General features: G+C 39.2%; 1 protein-coding gene across 2 annotated transcripts in view; it reads left to right on the top strand.

The window, feature by feature from the left end:
• usp25 (ubiquitin specific peptidase 25) overlaps positions 1-22,631 on the top strand; it is a 28,393-nt gene extending 5,762 nt beyond the window's left edge. The window contains exons 6-26 of one of the 2 annotated variants that reach the window (XM_081354421.1): positions 552-638; positions 2,473-2,610; positions 3,682-3,758; positions 4,058-4,131; positions 5,218-5,369; positions 5,977-6,104; positions 6,357-6,452; positions 6,707-6,871; positions 6,966-7,201; positions 7,300-7,370; positions 7,463-7,691; positions 9,565-9,795; positions 9,874-10,013; positions 12,436-12,603; positions 13,814-13,909; positions 15,167-15,345; positions 16,229-16,307; positions 16,721-16,800; positions 17,100-17,223; positions 18,062-18,257; positions 21,660-22,631. In XM_081354421.1, the coding sequence (XP_081210547.1) occupies positions 552-638; positions 2,473-2,610; positions 3,682-3,758; positions 4,058-4,131; positions 5,218-5,369; positions 5,977-6,104; positions 6,357-6,452; positions 6,707-6,871; positions 6,966-7,201; positions 7,300-7,370; positions 7,463-7,691; positions 9,565-9,795; positions 9,874-10,013; positions 12,436-12,603; positions 13,814-13,909; positions 15,167-15,345; positions 16,229-16,307; positions 16,721-16,800; positions 17,100-17,223; positions 18,062-18,257; positions 21,660-21,838 (2,925 nt within the window). In that variant the 3' untranslated portion in view covers positions 21,839-22,631. The remainder of the gene's footprint in view (positions 1-551; positions 639-2,472; positions 2,611-3,681; positions 3,759-4,057; positions 4,132-5,217; positions 5,370-5,976; positions 6,105-6,356; positions 6,453-6,706; positions 6,872-6,965; positions 7,202-7,299; positions 7,371-7,462; positions 7,692-9,564; positions 9,796-9,873; positions 10,014-12,435; positions 12,604-13,813; positions 13,910-15,166; positions 15,346-16,228; positions 16,308-16,720; positions 16,801-17,099; positions 17,224-18,061; positions 18,258-21,659) is intronic. The other variant, XM_081354422.1, reaches the window with a different exon arrangement.
• Positions 22,632-22,987: the final 356 nt, after the last annotated feature.

Below are 22,987 nucleotides of genomic sequence, written 5' to 3'. Positions count from 1 at the left end.
TATATAATTTATTTATTACATTTAATATCCTTTATTAACCTTACTGTATTACCAAGCAAATTAGCATATTAATATTTTTTTTATTATTCACTCATTTATGTGTGTATATCGGATTTTTTACAACAATTTTGAATGTGACATCAGGTTCTACTGAGGCCTGATTGTTTGTGTCTGTTCGCGATGTCAGTACATGAACCATGTAGAGAGCTGAGTAATGATCGCTGAGTACTGTCACATGCTGTTTACCTCCTGTGTGTAACCTGACGCCTGAAGAAGCCCTCGCTCATGTAAGAACCGCAGCCGATCTGGCGCTCAGAGCTCTGTGCGTTTATAGATCTGGACGAGGAGACTCTAAATGTGTGAATCTGTCACCAAAAACAAGACATCACTCATTCACACTATGATACTATAGCGACACTTCAACTAAGCGTGAGAAACATGCCAAATGCGTTTGCGTTTCGTCTAACACAAGGTTGTTTTGACATTCAGTGCTGGTACACACTGTTTTCAAACACTGATATTTATCTTTTTTATCTATCTATATTTTCCAGTCTCTTTTTAACCTGCTGGAGTTCCAGAGGCTGGTGTTGCATTATTCCCCCCCTTCACGGATGCAGGACTTGCCCCGCAATCAGAAGGTGAGATTGCCACCCGATACCCATGTCCACCGTGGTTAACAACAACTCGCATGCCATAAGAGCTTCCATTTCTCACCGAGACACACTTCCAGCAACTGTGACCTTGCTTGATCTGGTTTGAAAGCACAGTTGCATGCTGTGACATTATCGTGCTGTTACGAGCAGTGATTTTCACCCATCTGACTGGCCTGTGACCAGAGGAGGTGAAGCAGAGGAAGTGCTTTATCAAGGTCCCTGTGTTCTAGCTGTTAAACTGTCACATCAGCTCCTCCAGACTGTGTTTTTAAGTGGAAGAAGTAGTGGACAGTGTCCGGCTCAGCAGGCCAACTGCTGTCTTTGTGATTTCTGTCTTCGTGTCTTTCTCTGGGGACCCTGAGCCTGCGAACGGGGTCAGCAGACATGGCCGCTAATCTGAGCTTAACCTCATCCACTGATAGAAGACCACAGAGCCCTGGATTCATTCTTTTCTCTCTCCTTATTGCTCATACTTTTCGTCTGCTTGGGTCAGTGGAGAAGCTCTTTCTAGACTTTAATCTATTATCATTTAATACTGTAGAAGAAAATCCAGATGATGTGATCTGGTGAAGGTTTCTGACCCCTGTGTGGCATTGAGTTGTTTGTAAGGCAAAGATCTCCTTAACTGATTGCAGACAGACCCAACTAATCAACTCTCATCATTCAAATTCACTCAACATTTAGCCATCATACCTTATATCCAGGGCCTAAAACTAACTTTTTGCCACATCTGCCAATGAAATGTACCGGCCATAAATATTTTTTACCGGCTACAAAACAGTAATGACAATAATAGACCAGTGAAAATTCACAATCCTCTATTCCATTCTCATTATCACAGCTAAAACTACTAGCCTAACTAATATCAATTTAAAACATTATTAAAGACAAGTAAACAGTTTTACAAACAGTAATAAAATAACAAATAATCAAATTACAAGCAAAAGCACATAACCGACTATGTTTACTAGAATTCTCTTTTTTGATTCTCTTTTGTGTGAATTTGTTGGCTCAAGCGCAAGAAGATGTGAAAGAGAGTTCTGTTCAGTATTTACGCGGCTTTCTGGCCGTGCGCTTTGCATATGTGCGCGCACATAAAACTTTCCACACAGCACGCAAGTAACGAATTGAGCTCCCTTTCATGACTTGCACTTGAATTTAATTTAAATTCTCAAGGCTTAAAGGTATAGCGGAGGATTTTCTTTTTCTGGGTGGATCATCAAGACTATTGGTCCTCTTAAGTGTCAATCATTCTGGTGATATGTTTACGTAAGGCCGTCGTACGTGCTCGTGCACACGATTCACACGATGGCGTGCGCTCAAAACACAGGTTGGGCTTCCCACTGATGCCTCAGTTGCGAAGTTTCTACTTGACAGGTAAAGTTTGGCATGCTATTTGGAGAAATCCATTTAAAATCACTGCTAGTAAAAGTTAATGTAAGCTATGATTAGCTCGTGCATGCTCTCTCGTGCACACGTTTAATAGGCGTTCCCTCTCGGGAGCAGGTAGAGTGTTGCGCATGTGCATTTTTTCAAAAAGTGGAGAGGGCGGTTCTTTTCTAAAATTCGTGAAAATCCTCCGCTATACCTTTAAACACACTGTCCCGAGTGTCGTTCATGTTTGTTCACATTCATGCATTGTTAGAATTCATAAAAATGTTATGCATTTGGCAGACATTTTATCAGTTGTGTATTTTGGAAATCAAAACCCATGACCTTGGCATTGCTAGTGCCATGCTCTGCTGTTTGAGCTGCGGGAATACTTTGTGTTTTTTCTCTGTGGCATTTAAGAATTTGGTCTCCATTTGTATTCCCACAGGAGCACCGGAACCTGCCCTTCATGCAGGAGCTGAGGCGCCTCTTCTCCTTGTTGGTGGGTTCCAAGCGGAAGTATGTGGACCCGTCCCGAGCCGTGGAGATCCTCAAGGACGCCTTCAAGTCCAGCGAGTCTCAGCAGGTAAGGCACTGAAAGACATATAATAAAAAACTGGATTTTCCTATGCTCTTTTAAAATAAACAAGAGTGCTTCTGTGTGGACATACTCTAACATTCAGAACATGAAGTTTGGGCTCAGTAAGATAGTGTAATGTTTTTAAAAAGACTCTAATGCCCACCAAGACTGCATTTATTTGATCAAAAGTTCAATAGAAACAGTAAAACTGCGAAATGTTATTACAGTTTAAAGTAGCTGTATTCTATTTGAATATGTTTTAAAATGTATTGTATTCCTGTGATGGAAAAGCTGAATTTTCCAGCATCATTACTCCAGTCCTCAGTGTCACATGATCCTTCAGAAATCGTTCTAATATGCTGATGAAACATGATTATTATCAGTGTTGAAAACTGTTGTGCTGCTTAATATTTTTGTGGAAGCTGTGATATGTTTTTTCAGGATTCTTTGATAAATAGAAAGTTCAAAAGAACAGCATTTATTTGAAATAGAAATCTTACCGATCCCAAACTTTTGAATGGAAGTGTACAATAAAATGTAATCATTTAAAGATAATCACAGTACTTCAAAACAATGAGCTTATTAGCATATGCCTGCCCACATTTATACATTACATGCAATTTGACTGGCGTGTCATTACTTATATCACTTGCAAAGAGGTTAGCTAGTCATAACAGAACTTATTTACATACAGTATATATAGTCTTAGAGATACAGTAGCAAAAACAGCCTGTTTCATTCTGAGGTTCAGCAAATGGTCATGAAATTGCAACTTTTATTGTACAAGAAAACTAGATTAACATATCATAAGTGGGCTTTAGAGAAAAAACAAAATGCTACAAAAATAGGGTCCTATTTATAGAGCTCTAAATATTTGTGCCAAGGGTCAATCTGTTTTATACCCTCTCAGCATCATAGATAAGCCTGACCTTTTGATTAATATGGTGCATTTTTGGGCACATGTGCACTTAGTAAGAGAACAGACAAGTACAAAATTGTTGCTCTAGGACCAATTGAGATCAGTTAAAACAAGAATACATTTGTTCAGGATTTGAATTGGTTTGTTTGTTTGTACAGCAGGATGTGAGCGAGTTCACCCATAAACTCTTGGACTGGCTGGAGGACGCGTTTCAGATAAAGGCAGAGGAGGACAGGTGAGATTCTGTACATCTTACCAGAAGATCTGATGACCACAAGTCTGTATCTTTTTCTCTGTATCGCTGTGTTTCTCTCTCATATCATTCAGAATGATGTATGACCACATGACAAATTCAGCTGGAACAGGCATTAATGATGATTAATGTGGTACATTAACCTGTATGACTTCAATTAGCACCGTTAAATACCTGCTGAATGCAGTCCTCGTGTGACTCCTACAGCCAAAGGACGCTGACTCCTCTAGTCTCGAACATTTCCAGCCCCATGCGACTCTGTTTGCTCTTGTTCTACACAGGGAGGGAGAGAAGCCGAAGAACCCGATGGTTGAGCTTTTTTATGGACGTTTCCTGGCTGTGGGCGTCCTGGAGGGTGGGTATCCATCGGCTGTATTAGTCCTGTCCCCTAGTTAATAAAAGTGACCTTGTGTTGTTAATGTGCTGTGGAGAACCCAAGATGTAACAGCCATCGATGTGTGAGTGGTGCTGGGCTTATTAAACATGACAGCACTGATCATAGCTGGTTACATGCAGACTGCTTATTAGGTGACCTTTTTACCTCCTTAAATTGTTTAGCTCATTTGAGTTCATTGTAAGATGTCATTGTAAATCTAGTAAAACCACACCAAAATGTCTGGTTTCTTATTTAAAAATGTTTAGTTTTAGGATGAGTGTTTAGTATTTCTAATTAGATTAAGTCAATTAATAAGTACACTACCATTCAAAAGTTTGGGGTCAGTAAGATTTTGTTATATTTTTTTAAAGAAATGAATACTTGTAGTCTGCAAGGATGTGTTAAATTGATCAAAAGTGACAGTAAAGACATTTATATTATTACAAAAGATTTAATTTCAAATAAATGCGGTTCATTTGAGCTTTCTATTCATCAAAGAATTTAAAAAAAAGTATCACAATTTTCACAAAAAGATTAAGTGTTGAACTGAATTTGAACTGAACTGAACAAGTAAGATATAACTGTTTTCAACACTGATAATAAATGTTTCTTGAGCACCAAATCAGCATATTAGAATGATTTCGGAGGGATCATGTGACACTGAAGACTGGAGTAATGAGGCTGAAAATATAGAAATAGAAAAGTTATTTTAAATTGTAATAATATTTCTAAATTTTTTTTTTTTATCAAATAAATGCAATCTTTGGAAGCATAAGAGTCTTTAAAAAAAAATGTATAAAATCTTACACACCCCAAATTGATTAATATTTGTATGTGCGAGTGAATGTAGGACATAAACATATTCTGCGCAAGAACATGATTAATGTAGCTATGCTCTCTCAATTTGTTTTGCATGTTTTTGCATTACATACTTTCACTGCGATGCATCCATACGGTGCCCACTAAATAAAGTGATTACATGGATAAGATAAGAGATTATCATTATACAGAGCACATTACAGAGAGTATTCAAAGTCAATGATGTGTGCGTGTGTGTGTTCACAGGAAAGAAATTTGAGAACACTGAGATGTTTGGGCAGTACCCTCTCCAGGTGAATGGCTTCAAAGATCTACACGAGTGTTTAGAGGCAGCCATGATTGAAGGCGAGATCGAGTCTTTGCATTCTGCTGAGAACTCCGCCAAATCAGGACAAGAGGTTTGTAGAGATGTTGTCTCTGTCTTTTTTTCATCCCAGTGCGCAACAATACCCTCAAACACCTAAAACTGTCCTCATATTCCTTCTTTTGGCCATCCAATCACAATCTTTGAGGTGAAAGAAAAAAACAAAACATTTGACCTCTGACCGAGATGTTACATAATGGCTTTTCAGTCATCAGTGGGCAGACCGCCCTGGGCAGATCCCTTTGCAGCTGCTTCCTGCTAATTACTTCAGCTGAGTGCAAATAAAGAAGGAGATTCTCTGGTGTACATTATTCTGGGCACCAACAGGCTGGGATGTTAATGAAAGCACAGCACACTGTCTCTCTCTCAGAATGTGATCAGGCATCGTGCTCATTCCAGCTGTCAGCATGGGGGGCGGAGCTGGGGTAGGTCACATGGATGGGCCTCTCATGGAGCATTCTGGGGTTAAGACTACCACAGACAGATTTTTGAAGAAAAAAAAAAACTTAATATCAAATCAATCGAAATTCATTTAAAGACTTTAAAGCCATTTTTCTCACTTGTTTCTCACTTATTTGCAAACGAGAAGTTTGACTTTAGTTTTTCTATATGCAAATTTTTGCTGTTTTTTCTTTTTCCAGCACTGGTTCACAGAACTCCCGCCAGTTTTGACCTTTGAACTGTCGAGGTTTGAGTTTAATCAAGCCTTAGGCCGACCTGAAAAGATTCACAACAAGCTGGAGTTTTCCTCCATGCTGTACATGGACAGGTTAGTGCAATTTTTTTTTCTCATTGACCTGTACTGTTCCCTAGTCAAAGTAGAAACAATATCAATGACATCATTGTAATGTTTGCGTGTTTTATTTTTTATTGTTTTGATAAAGTTGTTTCTTGATGCCACATCACATAAAGAAGCAATTGTATACTACTTGTATAATATAGTGTGTGTATATTGAATAATACAAGCAAAACGAAAATTACTTCCAGTTTTCAGTGAATTCAGTTATGCGATTGATTTCAGGTACATGGACAGGAACAGAGACATCACGCGGATAAAACGAGAGGAGATCAGAAGACTAAAAGAGCACCTGACCGTCCTCCAGCAGCGACTGGAGAGGTTTGTTAACTCTATTTAACCTCTGCTCAGATCTAGAGCTAACCTGCTGTTAACTTGCATAGCAGGAAAATCTCAGATTTCAAAATGAAAGATGCTGTTAATGGAAAGATTAAAGTCACATGCTGAGGTTTGGCTGTAATTTGCCTGAAGAATGACTTTCTTTTTTCATATTTCTGCTGTCGGTCTATAGACGACCAACACTTTTTTCTTATTTGAGATCCGTTTTTTTGTCCTCAAAACGTTCTCTATGACAGGTATCTGAGCTATGGCTCAGGGCCCAAGAGGTTTCCTCTGGCCGATGTTCTCCAGTATGCCATGGAGTTTGCTTCCAGCAAGCCTGTGTGCACGTCACCTGTGGAAGACATTGATACAACAGCACCACCTGGTGGCATGACTGCACAGCTGCCACCTCCAGCTAGGCAAGTTTTCTAAAACAAAACAAAACTATTCCAAAAGGAAAATATTATTTAGTATAGTTCTGAGATATTCATGTGTTTTCTGCTTGGACTTCAGCACAGGGGATCAACCGGATGCATCTGTCTCACCCGAGGGCTCCAGCTCTGGTCTGCAGGCTCAGCAGCAGCAACAACAGCAGCAAAGGGTTTCGATCCATAAACCATTCACTCAGTCTCGCGTGCCGCTGGATCTACCCATGCACCCTGCCCCACGAAACATCACAGATGAGGAGCTGCGGGTGTTGGAGGGCTGTCTGCACCGCTGGAGGAGCGAGGTGGAGAATGACACCAGAGGTACAAACAAACAAGCATGCATGCAAACATGTGCTCATACTGATTTCCTGTTGCTTTGGGCTTTATAAATGTACATGTTTCTGCCTGATCTGTAACAGATCTGCAGGCCAGTATATCCAGAATCCACAGAACCATCGAGCTTATGTATTCTGACAAGTCTATGATGCAGGTAAGAAGCTTTTTGAGATCTCCGATAGTTTTCTATCCATCTCAGAAATGACCCCAGAATGAGTTCATCTTGTACTTGATGCTGCGTTTTAGGTGCCGTACCGGCTGCATGCCGTTTTGGTCCACGAGGGTCAGGCAAACGCAGGTCACTACTGGGCGTACATCTACGACCCCCATCACAGACAGTGGATGAAATACAATGACATTTCAGTGACAAAGTCGTCCTGGGAGGAGCTGGTGCGAGACTCGTTCGGTGGATATCGCAATGCCAGCGCATACTGCCTCATGTATATTGATGATAAAAAACCCTTCCTTATTGAAGGTAACCTCATCTGCATGTGCTAATTTTTTATTCTCCTATGACCCTAGTGAAAAATAAATATACAAAAATGTATTTGAAATACATTTATTTCATGCCAAGTATACTACTAATATATTTGCATATTTATGTACTCAATAAAAATACACTGCAATTGTACTTTTGTTATACTAAACTGGCATACTTTTAAATTGAAACAGCTAATTTTGTACTTAATGCACTTTAATTGTGCGGAAATAGTGCTGAGGTCCAACTAAAGTTATACTTAAGTATATTTGATTGTGCTAAAGTGGAACTATTGCAAGTATACTTTAGGTAAATATCTTGCATTTAAAGGTTAATATATTATTCAAAGTTCATACAATCCTTATCAATATTGACATTAAAACACATTTTATGCTTAATATTATGAAATGAGTACAAGTAGTACTCCAAATAAAGTTTAATTATAATTTTTATGTCAATAAGTCTCAAGTGATATGTCATTAAATAATATATGTTAATATATTGGAACTGTACTTAGTATGAAATAAATGTATTTTAAATATATTGCTTTTTTACTAGGGGAGTCAACACAGCTAATGAAGCAAATAGTGAAATCTTAAAGCATTTATTTGACATTTAGAGATAAAATTAAGGAATAAATTATCAATTTATTAATTAAAAAATATAAAAAATGTATACTTTTGAAAATGCCAAATAAATATGTATTTAAACCTGATTATTTAATTAATATTAAAATAAAATAAATTAATCATATATCAGCACTGATCAAAAGTGAAATATACAATAAATAAGTTTGAAACATTCATTGGTGAATGTCCAATGCCATTATTTAAAAAAACATTTGACAATTGAGTTTAGATAAGCTATTGGCTTGCATTTTTTTCTTTTCTTTTTTTTTAAGTCGAATTTAAACCATAAAATGTCTTATCAGTCTATTATTTCATTGTTACATCTAAAATTTTAAACATGAAATAGTTTTTATTGGTCAATTTGGAAAGTGATTTATTAATTTATTATTTTTTATCACATTTAACTACATTGAACACCTTTAAGGTGTGTCTATTTATTTGCCAGTTTGAGGAGTATTTACATTATTGGTTACATTTCTTTATTTTCTATTTAAAAATAGAATAATCTTTAATTTCAAATTCCTCCAAAATTTGCTGTGAAAAAGCTGTGTTTTGGGTACAGAATTGCAGCCTGGTAATACCAAACTCTGCTACTTCGCTTTGCTTCGTAGACAGAGTCTGGAATGGCATAATAGAGAAGTGTTTTCTCTCTTGCGGGGTCGCTTGTCTGAAGTTTAAAATTATTGGTTACCCGTAAGCCAATCACATGACGTTTGGTTATGACATGTGTTATGCGCATGCTCAGCCGCATCTAACTTCCACTGTAAACACATGTATGATGCGAAAACAAAACCATTGAGCGAAATACCGGAGTGAACATGGCTGTGAACGACTTTTGCAGATTATGTGAAGTAAATCTATGCATCCACGGTACAATCAGCGTCTACGTCACGGCTCTCAGCCCGCCCTCTGTTCGTTGATTGGCCCGGCTGTTTTGAGGCCGGAGGAAAACGGAAAACTATGACGCTGTCTCAGACTGAGTACAGAAGCGAAATGAAATTGAGCGGAAGTACGAAGTCTGACGTAGTCAGGCTAACAGAATTGTCCCCAGAAGTTTGCTAAATGTGACAAAACATCCCATTTAGGGCGTTTTCAAAGAAAAAAAAAGATTTTTAAATAAATGTTTTTTTTTTATGTGTAGGGATCAGTTTCAAATAGTCTGTAACAGCAGGTAACATATGTTCTCATTTAAATAGATGGATGTGTTTGAAATGCTGACTGTTTGCTTGTGTGTATCTCAGAGGAGTTTGATAAGGAGACGGGGCAGATGCTCAGCGGCTTGGACAAGCTCCCTCCTGATCTAAAGGAGTATGTTGAGGGGGATAACAAGCTCTTTGAGAAGGAGATGGAGGAGTGGGACGCTCTACAGGCCCGCAAACTCCAGCAGGAGAAACTGGCTCTGGCCGCCGCCGCCGCCGCCAGTGTGGCCGCCCAGCCCATGAGCACTGAACCCTGCCCTCCAGACAATACCGGTGAGCCGAGTCTGTGGACATACTGTCTAAGACAACCGTCTTTAACTCAAGGAAACTCATTCTCTGCTTCCTTAACAGCCCCTCAGCATGACCCAGAGTACATGGAGCAGCAGTCGCCCACCGGAGACTCCAAACACCTGCAGGAGGACACGCAGAGAGCCATCAGCAAAGCCGCAGCTGAGCATGATGAGAAGAGTCCAGAGGCCCTGCTCAACACAGTAAGACACACACAAACACACGATGAACCAGATCTGGCTCCTTCAGATGGTTATGGAGACCAAAGGGTGTGTTTAGAAAGTGCTCTTTTCTAGTTGGATGTAGGGCAAACATTCATGTCTACAAATGTGAAGTCATGGCAGTAGGTCTAAATTGTGTGGGTTTAGTTTTCAAGAAGGGCAAGTATGTGTTAGTTTTCATCTCATGCCATTTGTGCTTTTTTCACCTGTCTTATGAACATGTTGGACTTTGGGTATTTGGCTCTGATCGCTCAAATATCCAAAGAAAAGCTCTTGATCCATGTTGTGTTGCATTCACGCTTTGCTGAATGAATGTGATTCTTTCCATCTGAATGTGTAATTATTTTCTATGCTCAAGTACTTTCATATCTAAGTTTAAAGGGTCATTTCACCCATTTGAACATTGTTTTTTATTTAAAGTGGGTCATATATGTAGTCGAAATGTAAAATAATTTTTGAATTTGGTGCCTTCGTGACCGAGAAAAGACAAAAAATAACTTCAGAACGCATTTGTATGAAAGACAACAACTCCCACATTGCACCACATTGCACAGCTCCGCAAGCCACTCCCACTAATCCAGAAAGCGCATATCTGCCTATAAGAGAAATCACTCTTCCGTCTACAAGGCTAGCTACTACCAGAGCTTGAAATTCATTTCACATTCACACAAAATGTCTAGTTAGTTGGCGAACTCATTAGTGTATTACTCCTCGTTTGTATTTCTTTCGAAAAGGTGAATTATTGCATGGTACCTGGATGTTCAGTCAGAACATATGCGGTGCGAAACTAGTTCTCAACACAAACGTCCGTGTCCTCGTCTGATTCAGAGATTTCGTCCAGGAGAAATTGTCATCGTTGAAATTCTTTGCCGCAGACGGACTCTATCTCTGTGTTCGTAGCGGTTCGTAGTTGCATAGTGAGATCACCGGCGCCACCAGTCCGCCCTAACTCGAGCCAGTCCGGGCTCCTCGTCCGCGGCAGGCAGGTCTTCTGCCTCGGCTGCTCTTCGCTATAATGCGGCTTGTAAAGGTAGCCACAAACACCTGATTCAAGCATCAGACTTCCGAAATCCTCTTCTTCTATATCATATTGAGCACTCTCCTCCGCTATTGTCATAACTTTACATCTGTCTCCACAGCGCCTGTTAGCTTAGCTTCAAACAAGATGGAGGATATTGCTTTCAGTTTCAGAGAGTTAAGTCCCACCCACTGATCTGTAATAGGTCTGTAGCGTGAGCGCGCCCCACCCTGGGAAAGAAGAGAAACTAGTGTCTGTAGTCTTAACAGAAATCCCCCCCTCTAACACTTCCTCCTACAATGACGCGAAATGACGATTTTTGCGTCATTGTAGGAGGAAGTGTAAGAGGTAAATAACAGATTTCTCCCGTCTCAAGGGAAAATGAGAGAGTGTTGCACGACCATTCAATAGTATGACTGGGTTTCTAACAATGCAAAGCTTAATGCAAATGGGTGAAGTGTCCCTTTAAGATGCAGATACAGCTAAGTGATTCATAAGATGTCTCGTTTCGAAGGCTGTGCCCTCCGAAGGTTGCATGTGTTAGCCACATATGTCAGCGCATGTCTTATTTCAGATAAATTAAGCATTAATAAAATCGATGAGGTGTAAATTACTGTAATTTCTTTCTTACTTTGGAATGTAATGGTTACTTTTCTGAATTGAGACAGCCCAAATGACATATGCAGCTTACAAATGCGACACCTGGAGGGCATTTGAAGTGAGACACACAGCCATAGTTTGATTATTGCTTCTATTGTTCTCCTCAGTATCAAGTTTCTTTGGATAAAACTACTAAAAGATTAAATGATTTCCCTTAACAAGCAAAACTGTTTGGGGCAGAGCTGTTTGTTTGTTCAGCCAATCACAAACATTATCTCAATTCAGTTTGGTGACACTAGTGAAAAGTGAAGCCAAATCATTTAATTCTCCCCCTGGTGGTTGGCTGCAGTATAGGTCATAAACCCCACCCTCTCCATGTATTCGAAAGGGATGCGAGCCAAACTAAAATATCCAATTACACTTCAAATAATTTTTCCCCAAAGATGGTTTCTGTCATTTTGGGTATTTCTAATTGGCAAGGGCTGTTTTGGGGATATTTTGGCTTCATTTTTCTACAGTGAAAGAAAGTGGGGATGTGTTGTCCATCTTTTTTTTAACAGTCTATGGTAGTGGCGTAGAAACATCACACTTTAGCTTTAAAGTAACAAGTCTTGATTCAGACCAGGGCAGTTTGTATCAATCATGTTCTCATTTATATATATAAACTCACTTTGTAGCAAGAAAGATTCGATTAGTTTACTCACAAGTACGCTTTCTCAGTTCTTCTGGCCCACATTCTTTTGCGGCGAGCTACTTTTTTCCTCTCTCTGTCTCTCTTTGTCTCAGTCATCTCATCCCGACAGCGAGGTGACCTCTGACCCCTGCCCTCCCCCTGACCCTGAGCAGGACGACTCCGCCTCCTCTCCGCCCGCGCCTCAGCGGGTGGTGGAGGTGGCCATTCCTAATGTAGGAACCTTCGTCATTCAGTCGAAAGAGGGAGGTTATGATGATGAGGTAGAGTTCTTGGAGGCATTTGGTCATGAGAGTGCTGCCCAAAAAATCCCAGCATCCCTTTCACAACCTGCTCTGGCTTGCCAAACCCATTTCAGATTAGTATTATTTGCAATTTACTCCCACAGGACTCCCAAACAACTAATGGTGCCCCCTTTAAAATGTTACAGAATAGAATATCCTTCCATTTTGCCTGATTTTTATTTTTTTTCTTCTTCTTCGTGAAGCATGTAGCACAAGCTTCAGATCATTGTGCTGTTTATTTTTATTTAAATGGTTAGTTCACCCAAAAATGAAAATTCTGTCAGTAATTTCTCATCCTCATGTTGTTCCAACCCCGTAAGACTTTCGTTCATCTTCGAAACACAAATTAAGATATTTTTGATGAAATCTGAGAGCTGGCTCACTCCTAGGTAATCGATATCTGCCATCCCAGAAAAGTTAGTAAAGACATCGTTAAAATAGTCCAAGTGACTACAGTGGCTCAACCTTAAGTTTATCAAGCGACAAGAATACTTTTTGTGCGCAAAAACAAACAAAAATAACAACGTTATTCAACCATCTCCTCTGAGTGAGTTCACGTAGTGTAGAAGCGCTGCGCTGTTACACTACGTGAACTCACTCAGAGGCCCACACAGAAGAAAATGAATAGTTGAATAAAGTCGTTATTTTTGGGGGGTTTTGCACACAAAAGGTATTCTCGTCGCTTGATAATCTTAAGGTTGAGCCACTGTAGTCACTTGGACTATTTTAACGATGTCTTTACTAACTTTTCCGGGCTTGCAGATATCAATTACCTAGAGGCCTATGGAGGAGTGAGCCTAAAATATCTTAATTTGTGTTCCGAAGATGGAACGAAAGTCTTATGGGGTTGGAACAACATGACGGTGAGTAATTACTGACAGAATTTTCATTTTTGGGTGAACTTAACCCTTTAACATCTACACTGCTCACTATGACGTTCATAACTGATTTAAAGCAGCAAAAGACACATTAATCTGCATGATGATCCTGTTTTGAATGTTTAATCATCCTAAAATGCTGTGGGCATGATATCGAATTAGCTTTTCTGTACTAAGTTAATTCATTTACTTCAATGGGTTGACGAGTTCATTCGCTGGTGGCTGAGCTGTGTTGTGATTGGCATGCGGACTGCCCAATGAGAGTTTTGGAGGCGTGGCCGGTGTAGTAATAACCTTCCCTCCTTGGGCAGGCGATGATGACCCCAAACATGCAGGGTATCATAATGGCCATTGGCAAATCCAGGAGTGTTTATGACAAGTGTGGGCCTGAAGCAGCGTTCTTCAAGGTACATGACCTGCTGCATGCCACACCCCTTGTGCATCTCATTAGCTCTGACCACACCCCCTCTCCCTGATCATCTCATTATTATCTCTGTGAGCTGCCTTTTTACACTGCAGGCTATGTAAAAACCCTCTGCATCCTGTTTTAATATGCAAATGAGATTCTTTATATCAGTCATCCACTGTAGATAGAGAAGTGTGTTGTGGGTGATGCTGACACACAAGATTGGATCAACACAAGCCTTAAGTACTTTTGTATCGATACTGATGAAATGACACTAGTGCTGTCAATGTATAATTCCATGTCAATTATTCGTAATTAATTTATTTTATCTAGGTGATAAGCATAATGTTCTGTTTAAGTAGAAAACAAAATTGTTTTTGTTGGGTTCGGCAATTAATTTGTAATCAATAATTATATTAAAACATTTTATGTAATAATAATTATTTATACTAAATCATTTGATATATTTATTAAATATTTATGTTTTTATTTATATTATTTAAAGGGGCTATATGTAGAGTTGTCATTAGTGACACCCGGTGGCTGTTTAGTGAACTGCAGTAAACGTCACATCCTTTTGAATCTCCCAGCAAAAACCCTGAAGTCTTTCATATGAAAATCAGTCCACACGTTTTCATAGACCACCTAGGAAGTCAGGGAAGGTCTTGTTTTATAAGTTTTATTACAAGCTGTTCACACATTTGCAGTAAAAAAAGTGATTGATATATGAAAATTCGTACATATAGCCCCTTTAATAATTCATATATTTGTTATAAGATTTATTAATTATTTTATAATAAATGTAGCAACTTCCATTACACTTACATTAGTTAAATGCTAAATGTCACGTCATTTCATTATGCTTCATGTCACACTGTGCCATTTGGGTAAGCTGCTGAAATTTCTAAATGATGATCCTGAGGTACTGCAGTGCTTTTTTGCTGTCAGTCTACTGTAGAAATTTGAATTGAGTGCAATTGCTGCTGTGTGTTGGGAAGAGTTGTTTTACTGTCAGATCTCTATAGGCCTCTGTTGTTTTGTGTCTTCGCTGATGTCCAGCTGTGTATTTTCACTGTGCACGCAGGCTGCTATTACCACAGTCACTATTTTTTTATCTTCTTGTCTAGATGGAAAGATTGAGTTATTTTCTTGCTCATTTTCATTTTTGTTTTGACACTTCTAAATAAACATGCACATCAATCTCTAACTCCCTTTTTTTATTTCCTGCTTTCTCTCTCGGCTTCTTTCTCTCTAACAGGCAATGAAAGTAGAGTACACTCGTTTACTGAGGTTCGCTCAGGAGGACACACCCCCTGAGAGGGACTACCGGCTACAACACGTCATTGTTTACTTCATACACAACCAGGCGCCCAAGAAGATCCTGGAGAGGACTCTGCTGATGCAGTTCGCGGACAGAAACCTTGGCTTTGATGAGAGGTACAAGTTAAATGAACCATCTCTCTACAAACTGCAAAGAATATCTTTCAAATTCAAGCAAGTGCAAAATAAAATGACATGGTTTGATTGTTTAATTTTACTCAAGAGAAGTTTATTTTATTTTAAGATTTTTTAAGTGCTTGCTTGATTCCACGTAATTATACTCAGCTCTAAAATATCTTTATAAAATGTGTTTAAAAATACAGTAATCATTTACAACTTTACAAAAGATGTGGAAAACAGACAAAGACATTGAACCAAAGTACAGCAAAAATTCATACTTTTTTTCCAAAATGCTTTTGCTGTCACTGTTTTTAACAGGCTTGGCTCTGAAATGCCCTTTGATTTCACTTTTGTACGGCGATTGTATTCTACAGTTAATTGAGCATCACATTGACAAATATGAAAGACGAGCGTTAGCCACACACAATGCCGTTGCTTGACAGAACCGCCTCACTGATAACTGACGGGAACCCTATTCCAAAGGCCAGTTCCATTTCAAGCCTCCCAGACTGACACAGAGAGTGATTATCAGCTTGTCACAGCAGTCGCTGCCGTTTCTGATCATTGTGTTGTCAAACAGCTTCCTGTCTGCGCCACCCAAAGGCTTTTGTCTCGTTACACTGTCTCGTGTGTCTCCAGAGCAGACTGCACGCTCCGATGAGGAACGTGATCCATATTCATAAGCAAATTGATTTCTTTCTCCTCTATTTTGAGCGAGGTAATTAGATTGATGTGAGCCTGGCCCCAGATGCGACGCTATCTTTCCATTTTGTTTTGGGTAATAAAGTATGATTCATGGGCAGAGGACGCAGCTCGTTCCTGAGAGCATCTCATGAGTCACGCCTGAGCTCTAACGTGGCGGCCCTGTTCTTCCCTGCAGGTGTAAGAGCATCATGAAGGTGGCACGTGCTAAACTGGAACTCATTAAGCCTGACGAGGTGAACATGGAGGAATACGAGGTGAGCGAAATGTTTCTTAATTAGGGTTGGGCTCCATTCGGAATTTAATTGTGAATGCTAAGTCAGTTTCTGGCTTAAATTAATTGACAATTCTGCATCTTGTTTACAACCTCAGTTCAATTTATGTACAAATGTTTTGTCGCAAAACTTGTTGGAATAATGACTCTTTTATAAGTCTTTTGTGTGACTGTTGAATTTCTTAAATATTGCAATTTAGTGATATATATATATAGATAGATAGATAGATAGATAGATAGATAGATAGATAGATAGATAGATAGATTTGATCTCTAAAATGACTTGCAACAGAGTTGGACAAATAATGGGATATTGAGGAGAAGTAAAAAGTTTGCTCCTTTTCAACTGTACTTTATCTTTTTAAAATGTTATTTATGCCCATTTTTTGGACACAGATGTGGCATCAGGATTACAGGAATTTCCGTGAGACGACAGTGTTCCTGTTGATCGGCCTAGAATTATTCCTGAAGAAAAGGTGATGCTTTAGTCATTCATTTCTTTATTTTTCTCTTAATGTACATTGTCTATGAAAACAATTGAAACGAAGCAGAAAAGGGCCCTTTCCAGAGCCCTTTTTTATTATATCTCCACTAGATGGCAGCATATTCTGTTTTATTAACTTTAGCTTGCCACAAAAACCGTAATTGCTTCAAGAAACATTTAGCATGTAACTGTTTAATTATTTATTTATTGCAAATGTGTCATCTTATATATATTTCAATTACAAATCAGTACTGTGAGGTATTAAGATTTTCTTTTCACTCTTTAATGCAGTTACGTGGAAGCATTGATGTACCTGGTCTTCGCCTATCAGTACAACAAAGAGCTCCTGGTGAAGGGCCCATACAGAGGCCATGATGAAGAACTGATTGCCCATTACCGCAGAGAGTGCCTGCTAGTGAGTGAATTAACCACCACCTCTTAACCCGCATCTATGACCGGATCAAACTGTGCCCCTAACAGCTCCAAAACTGCTTTCAGATCAGTCTAAAACACAATGATGCACACGCTTTCCTGTAAACATTGTTTCTAACGCCAGTGACTGGAACAAGTCTGGTTAGCTTTTCAGTTTAGAGTGCATTAAGGGCAATGGTTTGCATACGTGTGATTTTGCAAACATTTTAAGTCCAAAATGCTGCTTTCATTTCCTGTCAAACTTTCGATTAGGGTAAAGTTTTTCATACTTAAGGTTCACTTAAGGTTTAAAATCTGAAAGTTGAGTCTTCTATTTGTTGCTGTTATAAATCAGCTGTAATAAAAGTTTGCTTTGACTTCCATTCTCCCCGTCTAGTATGGCTGTACCCGCTGACCTCCTGCACGACCATTGTGCTCGTAATATAATCATCAGTCCTGGAATAGGAAGCATACTGCGTTCAGTGTGTAAACACATTAGCGGGAAGCACGTCGCTGTCCTTGTTTTACCTTTTGCGAGTGCTGCATAGGCCTTGACTTCATCTCAAGCTGTGCTATTTGCCTTTGCTTGCTTTAATTGGAAATATTGCTAACATTGACATAGCTAATGTACTGCGATTTATTTTTTTCTTCTTTGTATTCTAGCTAGTTGGCGAAAGGGTTCTGAAGTTTAAGAGCATTTAATTGCAGTGGCAAAGAACATCAGCTTTTTACGTCAGCTTTTTTCAACAGGATGTTCGTCAGGATGTTTTTGTCGAAGTGACAAAGGTTTGCGGACTGTGTATTGATTTTATTTTCTTGTCTTTTTTTTGTGTGTCCCGCAGAAGTTGAATGAGCACGCAGCCGCCCTGTTCGAGACAGGCGAGGAGACCGAGGTGAACACGGGTCTGAGCATCATGAACGAGCTGGTTGTGGCCTGTATTCCACTACTGCTGGTGGATGAGATGGAGGAGAAAGACATGGTGGCCGTGGAAGACATGAGGAACCGATGGTGCTCATACTTGGGCCAGGAAATGGAGCGTAAGTCTTCAGGGTGGGATCTTTTGGAATCTCACGATTTCGACTAGATCCTTGGGGTCACGATCGAATCTTCTCGATTTTTAATCATATTTCGATTTAATATAGTAAAACTATTTAGTACAAAAATAATTGTACTCTAATTTTTGCATAATAGCGTTCAATCAGAGTCTCAGTTTTTTTCTAACCTTACATTTAATCAATAAATTAAATTAGAGTAATAATACTCTATAGCAGTCATTCCCAAAGGCGGGGTCCCGACCCACAAGTGGGTCGCGGGAGATTTTGTATGGGTCGCCAAGTCGAGCACTATTTTTTAGTGTGCTATAAACGCGTTCTCATCCTAGGGCGTCACATACAAACTGTGCGTGTTAATGCGTCCAAATTTCACGCGTTGCATATAATAAGTATTGTCCCCAACGGCGTTCCATAACGCACATACATGTGTAGAGTTTGCGTAACTACACACACGAGAAGCGCGGAACTCTCCGCGCACATACTTATATGAGACGCGCGCGCGCACGCACGCACAAACTCTCCACGCGCATACGAGACGCGAGCACACACACAGTCGCGCACATACTCAATGAGACGCGAGCACACACACACACACACACAAACTCGCCGCGCACATATTCATGAGACGCGAGCACACACACATAATACCCTAAAGATGTGGAAAAGTCGATCAAAAGTGTGGGTACATTCCTCCAGGCTCGATGCCAACAGCGCGCGATGCAGTATTTGCGGTAAAATAATTGCTGCAAAGACGACAGATAGGCTATGATGAAGACCTTGACAGTGCACGGCCACGGAGTAAACATAATAGCAGAAAGTTGCTTCGCCTTCGACTGGTAAATGAAGAGATACCTTGATCACTCTGACAGTGTTTATATTGCAATAATGACCTTCTGAGTGTACACTGCCGTTAATAAATGTGTTGGTTAGTCAGATTTTTTTTCCAGTAAGGATGCATTAAAGTTATCAAAAGTGACATTAAAACATGTGTAATGTTACAAAATATTTAGTTTTTAAATAAATGCTGTTCTTTTGACATTTTTATTCATCAAAGAATCATGAAAAAAATGTATCATAGTTTCCAAAATATTGAGAAGCAAACTTTTCATATTTCTGAAGGATCATGTGACACTGAAGTAATGATTTTGAAAATTCAGCTTTGACAGGAATAAATTACATTTTGAAATATATTCAAATAAGATTTTAAATTGTAATACTATTTCACAATATTACAAGTTTTACTGTATTTTTTATATTAAAAAAAATCAGCTTTGGTGAGCATGAGCTCTTTATAAAACATTTTTTGTTCCTTTGTGCTTTTTTTGTGCCTTTGTGCACTGGCTAAGGAGCATGAGTCAAACTGAAAAAATAAAAACAAAATTTTCTGAGGTAATGTGTTATGTAATCTTGTTAAAATGGATTTCATAAAATTGGTATCGAAAAAAGTATCGTTCAGGAACCGGTATCGAAACTGAGGTATCGAAAATGGCACCGGATCAAAAGATTTTGAACGATACCCAGCCCTACAAAATGGTTATACATATTTTGTTAATGCATAAATTCTCTTCGTTATATATGAACTATATGGGCCTAATGTTTATTGGGTCACAAGGATTTATCGACTTTAAAATGTGGGTCCCCAGAAAAAAAGTTTGGGAAACACTGCTCTATAGTGCTGCTGACAAATCAAATGAAACTAATCTTTGGCATAGAAGCTAGCCTGGGAAAACCCAGACAACTTATGGCAAATTTAGATTTGCTCTGCAAGTAGTCTGGCAAAGAGCTCATTCAAGTCCATTTCCATGCCGTCGAAATCGCGGCACCAATCAGAAACGTTGAGGCGGGCTTTACACAATGACGATCGCTCTGATTGGTTTTAGGTCTATCCAATTGCGCCCAGAGGCATTTGAGCGACGTCCACTCCGTTGGTGAAGCACACCAACTTTTAAATGCATTATTATATTCTAATTGCAAACACATGAGGACAGTCTCCATGAAAGACCCACTGGCAGATGAACGCGCTACTACATTTCTCTCCGAAACGGTAGGAAATTAAATTAGATTTAATAGAGGATTTTAACTGACAAGATGATTGACAGGGCAGTTTACGTGACAGGACGCACGCGACAGATCCGTCCGATAAAGATGACGAAGTAGTATGTCCCAAAGCTTGCCTACTTTTTTGCTACACATTCAAAAGTAAATACATTTTCTTCACAAAAAGAGTAACGTTACGTTACATACTTTTATGGCGTAAGGCGAATTGGGACGCAGCATTTATAGCCTCAAATAGCCTCAAATAAACATGAACAAACATAAGAAGGAATGTTGTTTTAACCACGGAAAGGCGTCAGTACACTCCGTTTTTCAAGTTCAAATCCTCCCATGTTAATCTACTAACCCTTCTGACTGCTTTGTCGGACAAAATGGCGTATGGCGAAGTATGATTGCTCAGATCACCTGTCAATCAAGCTCCCTACGAAGGGTCAATTGCGCCCAGAGGCATTTGAGCGACGTCCGTTGGTGACGCCCCTTTGGAAATGAGTTATTAAAGAAGCTTTGCCAGACCATAACTCAGTTACTACTGAGAATGGTCTGGTTTTAACCAGGCTACATAGAAGCTGTAATATTGAACATTTTAACATATTAACACATTTTAACACATATTTTGAATATTGAAATATGAGATAAAAAATGTATTTACACAGACTGTTTAATGCATCTCAGAGTTGGCATAAATGCATTTACACTGCAATTACAATTGCATAAATAATCCTATAATATTTGCTTTAAAAAATAACATTTTGAATATAGACATATAAAAAACGGAAATAGTTTAAATATGATTCTAAAACCATCAGTAGGTGTTTGCAATTTCCTGTCTTAACGAGTCATTGAAACATTCGATTCATTCAGAAATGGGTCACTGAATCATTCACTCAAATAAATCGTCCAAAAACACGGATCCTTTCAGGAACAAAACCCAGTGCGTGGATCAGAGACCTGCAACGGTTCTGCTCTGGCTTTGTTTGTAATTATTTTCGGTGTCATTCTAACTGCATTCAAACAGGTTCCATCACACAGTGAACACATTCACTCAAGGTGTGTTTTTGTTTGCTTTTTGTAAAGTCGTGAGGTGTGCGCTCTATAAACTGTCCTGATGCTGCACTGCAGAGGACTTCTGCTTTTTTTGTTCTGACAACATTTTTATTAACTAACTAACATTAACATAATCCATTTTTTTTTTAAATTGAGAATTGACTTAAAATGGTATAAGGTAGAAAAGTGACTTCATAATATGAATGGATTTTTCCCCCTACCCCTGGTAAGTCCATCTTACTTTTTATGTGCCACACACACTCAAACTTGTGTCCTTTTCATCACCAGCTAATCTGCAGGAGAAGCTCACCGACTTCCTGCCCAAGCTGCTCGACTGCTCGACCGAGATCAAAAGCTTTCAAGAGCCGCCCAAACTCCCAGCATACTCCACGCTGGAGCTGTGCGAGCGTTACGGCCGGGTCATGACGTCGCTCACCCTGAGTCGGACCCCTGCAGACGGCAGATGAGCTGCGCAGACTTCACTAACACATGCCTTCCTTAAAGCAGGGCTTTCCCAAACATACCCAATTTTCCTTTCTCTTTTGCTGCTAGAGATTTTAACTTTATCCTTATTGGTATTATTAATATTATTTTTGAGGATTCTGTTACATTTTAAAGCTAATGCAACAGTAAGAACGGTGTGAAACTAAGCAGAGACAGTATAGTTCACCTAAAAATAAGTTTTGGCATCATTTACTCGCTTTATGTGGTTCAAAACCCATATGAAAAGGAGAGCAGAGCATTCAAGCTGCTGCAAGTGGATGGGGACCAGAGACAACCGTGGTCACCATTTATGTTAATTATATAGAAAAGAAGAAAGTCATACGAGTTCTGAGTGACATGCAGGTAAAGATTTCTATTTATTTTTGAGTGAACTATTTTTTCAAAGTGAAGAGTGGTGTCATAGTGGTGCTTTAGACATTGGCGCATGCAGCTTTAGCTTTGTGAAACGAGGTTGAGGATTCATTTCAATATTTAGTTTTATTTAGTTTTATCCCCCCTCCCCCTCATTTAACATAAGAACAACCTGGCACACCGCCCTCAGTTTGTTACAGTGTTACTGCATTGTTTTGTTTTGTTTTGATTTTCTAAGGACAGTAAGACAAAAAGCTGGAGGTTCTCAGACGGGTCTGTGCACCTGACAACTGGGACTTTAACTCAAGTTTTAAGTGCTGTGGTTGGAAGCCATGGGACATACTGTGGCTTGTTAATACATTGAGAGAATAAAGTTTTATTTATGGCTCTTTTAGGCCAAATACATATTTTTTTAAATGTTCCTAATCTTTATTGAACTTCGCATTGAATGAAACTGTGCTGTGCTACTTTGGGTATCTCAAAGAGAACAGAGTATGTTTTCCGCATGGACTCGGATAGATTTGTCTGCACCTGAATCCTTTTTAGACTCTTCCTGAGTTTCTTAGATACAGAAAAAGACAGGTATTGAGTAAAAAGGCACAAACACTATTGCTCTCCCAAAGAAAACTGATGAGAACACAGTCCTATACTGAAGTACACAGTACTATACTATACTACAGTCCATAGTATAATGTGCAGATTGAACATGCTTTGTTGCATTTTTTTTCAAGATAGCTTTAAAGGGGTTTTGATGCCAAGCA

The sequence above is a fragment of the Scardinius erythrophthalmus genome (genome assembly GCF_964197995.2).
Source record: "Scardinius erythrophthalmus genome assembly, chromosome: 23".
Classification (NCBI taxonomy): Eukaryota; Metazoa; Chordata; class Actinopteri; order Cypriniformes; family Leuciscidae; genus Scardinius; species Scardinius erythrophthalmus.
Note: the sequence above shows the minus strand (reverse complement) of the source record. Positions and strands in the feature narration are given on the sequence as shown.